Below are 6,884 nucleotides of genomic sequence, written 5' to 3'. Positions count from 1 at the left end.
AACAAGGAGGAGGCAGCGACGCTCCCAGACTGTCTCCGTCGGCTCCAAGAACCAGATCTACACAGATCTGTCTTCACCCACCGTAGAACGTACCCTGTCCGGAACCCTCCACCTTATACCAAAGAAGATACCTCGCTTTTGCTCCAGAGGAAACACAGACACCCGTGTGTTCAATTTTAGGTCCGCCAGAGGTCAACACCGGTGGAGATACAGAGCAAAACGCATATCGGATCTACTTGGAGAAGAGAGTGGAGCGTGTGAGGCGGGAACCTGCGCAAGAAGAAACAAGGGGGTGACCGGCGGTGAGAGGGCCACCGGCCATCAAACAAAAAACGAGATCTGGTTTTCTTGTGGAGAGAGTTTTAGAGAGAGAAAAGTAAGATAGCAGACTTAGTTTTAAAATAAAAATCTTTATGTGCAGTATATGGCGATGATTTATTGTTACTTGAATAGGAAGCACGTAGCAACCTTAATTTAAGTGAATAAACAGATTCGAAAAACAAACAAAATATTCTTCTTCTGATTCTTTGGCTAAACCATTCTTAACATTTTTATCAGTTCGCTGTCTTACTAATCTTGGTTTTCTTGTTGCTCCCACAATTTAGCTTTTGCCACATGCATGTGTGACCCTTAACCTGTAATATGCCACGTCAGTGAAGTGTTCCAAAAATTCTGCGCATGAAGTGTTCCAAATTATCTTTTTCCTTGAACTGTACAACCAACTTTATATTAAAGTTAGCAAAAAAAAAAAACTTTATATTAAAAATTAATATTTTTACAAAACAAAAGACTTCATATTATAAAGCGATATGATAGAACGTCGTTGACTAAAAAATGATACTCTCTCTGTTCCTCCTGAAAGTTAGATTTTATACAGTGCGCACGCTTATTAAGAATTTAATAAATATTTATAATTTAATTTATTTTTTACTTTATTATACACTTTCCAATAACTTTCCACTAATGAAATTTAATCAATTCAAATATTCTCAATTAATGTTCCTCAAAAATATAAAAAAGTACCTTAACAATATAGAAAATCTATCTTTGTGGAACAAGAAAAAAACCTAAAACATCTTACTTTCGGGAACGGAAGTAGTATGAAAGAGACCGAGTAAGCTAATTAATTACTTGATCGAGTGAAGAGAAAGAACAATAAAAAAAATGGGCGAAGGAGAGCGTTCAGGAGATGGAAGAAAAACAGGTGAAGAAGTTGATGCTGGTGCCCTCTTCGTCCTTAAATCCAAAGGTACGTTTTATATATAGATCCGCACCGGTTATGTATATCGTTTCAAAATGAGAATCAAAACATGTAATATATTGATTGTTTCAGATTTAGTATATTTTCTTGACAAAAATATAATATATATCACTGAGGATAATGAATGTTGATGGGAACTAGGCACATGGTGGCACTGCGGTTTCCACTTGACGACGTCGATAGTGGCGCCTCCCTTATTGAGTTTACCGTATGCTTTCAAGTTCTTGGGATGGGCCGCGGGACTATCGTGTTTGGTGGGGGGAGCAGCCGTCACGTTTTACTCATACACGCTCCTCTCCCTTACTCTCCAACACCATGCTTCACTCGGCCACCGCTACCTTCGGTTCCGGGACATGGCACACCACATCCTCGGTAAAAAATACTTTCACCGTTCATGTTAACTGCTTTATACTCCCTCTGTTTTTTAATGTTACATATTCTAGATTTTTCACACATTTTAATAAAACACATTAAATTTACATATTTTTTTGTGTTTATCTTTGTTTCATAATTTTAAGCCAATAACAATTCAGTAAATGCAATTAAGTTTTTTGAAATTTACAATTAGTTAATAAAACATGTCTTGAAAATGTAAAAAATGGATCTTTTTAAAACAAATTTTTTTCCTAGAATATGTAATATTAAGGAACAGAAAGAATACTATAGAATTCTAGCTCAAATGGATAAAAGCTGCATTAAAGTTTATACTTTGAGAGTTTAATTTGAAATTGATATGCAGCTATAGACCGACATACGTGTCTATATGAACTTCCACATGACACACCACTTCAATCATTTCATTTTCATTCACCTTTGACCCAAAAAAAATAATGATTTCTTTCATCCACTTTTTTTTTTTTTTGCAACTTTTCTTTCATCCACTTCTGACCAAAAAATAAATGTTTAATCCACATCATAAAGTAAGGTAATGTATGTGGATTATAAAAGTTTGAATATTGGGTGGGAATGCAACTTGGAATTACTTAAATCTCAGTATTGGTTGATGTTTTTCGGCTGACATGCAATATGTTTCCTGACTGTTTCTTAAATAAGAGGTATAAAAGTTGTCTCTTAACCAAAAAATGTAAAAAAAAATATCAAATCATGAGTTATAAGAGCAAGTCCATTGGTCAGAGACTCTTATGGGCTCTAATGAATAAATTAGTAATTAATTTTGTGATTTGAAAAGTTTAGAACCCTTGTTAGTTCAATTAAATTTTTCATGGTCCAATGGGAGAACCTCTTTGAGGTTCTTAAATATATATATATATTTTTAAAGTTGAATTATTAAATTTAAATTTAACAAAACTTATAAATTATTGGATTTCATAAAATTAAAACAAATATGACATAGAACATATTAAAAATAGAAATACAAATTTATAATTAAAATTTTTAAACAAACATGAAAAAAACAAAGTAAAACTTCCTATAGAATTTGACACAAAAACTAGACAAACACTAGGACACTAGAATCAAAATCCAGGTCAGGGTGAAAAGTGTTTTTGAGCATATATACCTTAATGACCAGCTCAAAGCGTACAAGATCTGAATCTAACATTGTGGGAGTGTAAAGCTGAAAAGCTGAGTGATATTGTCGAAGTTGGGATGCTGAACAATCAAATTCCACTGCAAGTAATTCATATTGTAGTTGAAGTTTGTGATTGTGACCTTCACACGCCAGTACTCTTTGTAGTTAGTTTTCACATGCCAATGAACTCTGATGGGACACATATGCTGTGTACATTGCAAGAGCGGTTGGAGGTTGTTCTTCCCACGGCTGTTGCGGGGTCTTGTGCCCAGGAGCTAATCACACCGCCTCGACAACAGTTTGATATCTGTTGGTTGTATGGAGTTCCCGGTAACAAGTCAACAACGGTGGGGGTTTTCTTGCAGCAATGAGGTATGTTGCCTTTGAACTTAGAACAATCTCCTTGTTCTGTGGCTTGTGCACCAACCATACTCCATATCACTTCCTTTTTATACCAACTCCATCCTAGTTGCCAACCCGGGGCTTGAATGTGACGGTATTGTTGAAAATTGAAGATTGATACAACAGCCTGAAGATAGAAGAAAATATTATGAGTTGGTTAGTATGGAAACTATGAACACAAGAATTTGATTATATGATAAGTGGTATTGAAGGATGAAGTTATAAATATTTGTTACCACATAGCCATCAGCAGTCCAGCTAAAGATATCCCATTTTATGGTGATGTTTCCAGTTGGATCAAGTGCATCATAAGCTTCTGTGTATAAGATGATACAAAATAGGTGAGCTCATAACCAAGAACAGAGCCAAATCTAGAAAGAACCCAAAAACAATTTTTTTTCTTATCAATTGGTTAAGTGAAACAGAAAAGAACAAAGCTTATGCATGCAACAAGTTGACCAACATCGTCATTACATGGAGATGGAGGTTCTAAATGTCAAATTCCTATTTATTAGAATCAAACACTAATTGTCTCAGAAAGCAAAGGAGCCAAAGGTCATAAGAGAGAAAACAGAGCATTGAGAGCCAAACCTGTTGTGGTGAAGCTGGTCCAAGAAAGATGGGAGCTTTATACGAGCTAACAACATCTTCAATCATGTCAAGAAGAGAAAAATAAGACGAACCTCGATCATGTCGATGAAGCGGATGATGTTGGGGTGATTGATCTTCCTCGAGATAAAAAATCCCGACATCGCGATCTCCATGGCGATCTCCTTGATAGCAACCACGTTCCATCTACACCACCGAAAACGATCCCCACTCGATTTGTTGTCCCCATCGATTTCTCAGAACCAAAAAAAACAAAGAACGAAGACGAAGAGACAACGAAGACGAAGAGACAACGAAGAGGAAGAGAGAGAATGCAAAAAAAAGAAAAGCTAATAATAAAGTGACACATATGGGGTTTTTAACAACTCTACTTCCTCTTAATTAGGTAGCGGTTCTCTCTGATTTTAGCATTTTTGATTTATTTTTTTTTGCTTTTTCACTTTAGAACCTCTCCTTGGAACCACCAATGGAGGTGGTATAAGAACCCCGGTTAAGATACCGGGTTAATCATGCCCTTAGAGTTGTCTATAAAATCTTCTCATGAATCATGACTAATAATAAGATTAGTAAAAGAGGAGAGATAGTGTAAAATGCTCAGAGAGAACTTTTTTTTTTTTTAAATAGAATCTCATATTTTTGATTGAGGTCTATTATAAATCTAAGAGGTAGAAATGCTTTAAATTCTGATACTGAAATTTGGTCAGCTTTCAACTAACAAATTATTTGTGTGCGTCAAAAAATAACCCTGTGTGTGACATAATACAATCTTATCTTATATAAGCAAAGGAGGATCAAGTATAGATCTGCTTTAACAGTTAGAATAATTGATAAATTGGATTCCTGGCAAATCTAACATAAAGCTGGACCTAGATCATATACCTTCCATTTTTATTTTGTACATTCAGATGTAACAAGCAGTTTACAACTAAGAAGCTTTAACACGTATTATGCTAAATTCAAATTTTGCTTTGTTTTACGATAAGTTTGGTTTCCTCTTAACAACTTGATGATATGCAACGTAAAGGGCCAAAATGGGGAACGTACTACGTGGGACCAATACAAATGGCGGTCTGCTATGGTGTGGTTATCGCCAATACCCTCTTGGGAGGCCAGTGCCTTAAGGCAATTTATCTGATAATGGAGCCAAACGGTGAAATGAAACTCTTTGAGTTTGTGATTCTTTTTGGAGGCTTGCTCCTGGTTTTGGCACAAATCCCATCTTTTCATTCTCTACGTCACATCAACTTCTTCTCCCTCGTCCTATGCCTTCTCTACAGTGCTTTAGCCGCTGCTGCATCCATCATTATTGGTATACCAAACCTCTTACTCTTTAAATCTTAAATACAAATGTATAGATTGTTTTAACCAGGTCAAAATTGTGGATTAAATCACAAACATTTCTTTTAAATATCAGGAAATAAATCAAATGGACCGGAGAAAGACTATGCAATAGTTGGTGACAAGGAAACCAAAGTGTTTGGGATCTTTAATGCTATGGCTATTATTGCCACTACATACGGCAACGGCATTATACCAGAAATTCAGGTTTGATATATGATTTAATCTTATCACATATAATTTGATATTGAATTAATGTTTTCATTATGCAATGCAGGCAACATTGGCGGCACCAGTAAAAGGAAAAATGTTTAAAGGATTGTGTATGTGTTACACAGTAGTGATAGTGACATTCTTCACCGTAGCCATCTCAGGATACTGGGCGTTTGGTAATAAAGCCAATGGACTCATATTCACCAACTTTTTGAATCCTGAGACAAACCATTACTTAGTTCCTACATGGTTCATTTTTCTCATCAACCTCTTCACCGTCCTGCAGCTCTCGGCCGTTGCCGTGGTAAAGTGTATATTACATGTCATTACACATTAACGTCAGAGTAGAATCTAAAATTTAGAAGGGCAACAAATAATTTTACGTTAATCTTTAATTAAAAATCGATAATTTAAAGACTATCCAATTTATGTATTGTAAATTTTGGGGGTCTTGCTGTGCCCAAAACCGGCTTTGACTAACGTTAATCATTTCACTTTTATGCAGGTGTATTTACAACCTATAAACGATATTTTGGAAAGTGCACTTGGCGATCCAACAAAGAAAGAGTTCTCTATCCGCAATGTCATACCTCGACTAGCCGCCCGTTCTCTCTTCGTCGTGGTTGCTACAATCTTTGCGGCAATGCTTCCATTTTTTGGAGATGTAAACTCGTTGCTAGGTGCATTTGGTTTCATACCTCTAGACTTTGTTCTGCCCGTTGTGTTTTTCAACTTCACGTTCAAGCCATCTAAGAAAAGCTTTATCTTTTGGATCAACACTATAATCGCCGTACTGTTTTCTTGTTTAGGAGTGATTGCTATGGTCGCGGCAGTTAGGCAGATTGTTCTTGATGCCAAAACGTATAAACTCTTTGCGGATGTATAAAACATGCAAAGCAAAGTGAGATTGTTGTTGTTAAAAGTATAAACCATTTTTTTATACTGAAGGTAATACAATTGAAAAGGAAAATTGAGAAATCAAATTTTGATAATATATATCCATGCTTAGCAAGTTAATATTTCATTCTTTCATGTAGAATGGACACATACAGCACATAAAAGTAGGCTTCAACATTTGTAATTAAACAACCCGAACCAAACAAATTGTTTCCTTTCCAAATGTAAATAATTTCAAATAAATTATATAGAGTGTTATTTACAGTTATGTGATGAGTATTACCGAACTCTATCTAATAAAAAGCACGAGAATATTTTTTTAACAAAATGTAATTTATAAAATCAATATGTTTAACATTTTTCATTTTAGTCTATTTGAAAACTATATTGTTATATTATTTTGTATTTATATTAAATATGAAATTATATAATCTAGTATGTTATTTAATTTTGTTTTCAATTCTTTCAACCTATTTTGTTATGAATTATTGATAAAATCTTTGAAATTGTTTGATAAATTGTGTGATAAATATTTTTGATATTAATAAAATAATTCTTTAGTTTAATGAATCTCATATTAAATAAAATTATTTTGTAATATCTAAACCTGCTAGGAGTTCAACTGAATTTGAG

The 6,884-nt window shown here is 34.6% G+C and overlaps 1 protein-coding gene across 1 annotated transcript; it reads left to right on the top strand.

The window, feature by feature from the left end:
• The first annotated feature begins 1,124 nt into the window (after window positions 1-1,124).
• Window positions 1,125-6,294, top strand: LOC106310038 (GABA transporter 1). Its single transcript, XM_013747231.1, has 6 exons — window positions 1,125-1,249; window positions 1,403-1,633; window positions 4,828-5,112; window positions 5,218-5,348; window positions 5,419-5,658; window positions 5,860-6,294. Exons 1-6 carry the CDS (start codon window positions 1,165-1,167, stop codon window positions 6,238-6,240), a joined length of 1,353 nt encoding a protein of 450 aa, XP_013602685.1. The 5' UTR covers window positions 1,125-1,164; the 3' UTR covers window positions 6,241-6,294.
• The last annotated feature ends 590 nt before the right edge of the window (window positions 6,295-6,884 follow it).

Source organism: Brassica oleracea, chromosome C8 (genome assembly GCF_000695525.1).
Source record: "Brassica oleracea var. oleracea cultivar TO1000 chromosome C8, BOL, whole genome shotgun sequence".
Lineage (NCBI taxonomy): Eukaryota > Viridiplantae > Streptophyta > Magnoliopsida > Brassicales > Brassicaceae > Brassica > Brassica oleracea.
This window is presented reverse-complemented; position numbering and strand designations above follow the sequence as displayed.

Excerpts from the sequence above, each read along its gene's own strand:
- LOC106310038 (XM_013747231.1), top strand. The coding sequence starts at position 1,165 with ATGGGCGAAGGAGAGCGTTCAGGAGATGGAAGAAAAACAGGTGAAGAA. Across the intron at positions 5,113-5,217 it reads TGCTGCATCCATCATTATTG|GAAATAAATCAAATGGACCG; the intron begins GTATACCAAACC and ends TTTAAATATCAG. Across the intron at positions 5,349-5,418 it reads GCATTATACCAGAAATTCAG|GCAACATTGGCGGCACCAGT; the intron begins GTTTGATATATG and ends TATGCAATGCAG.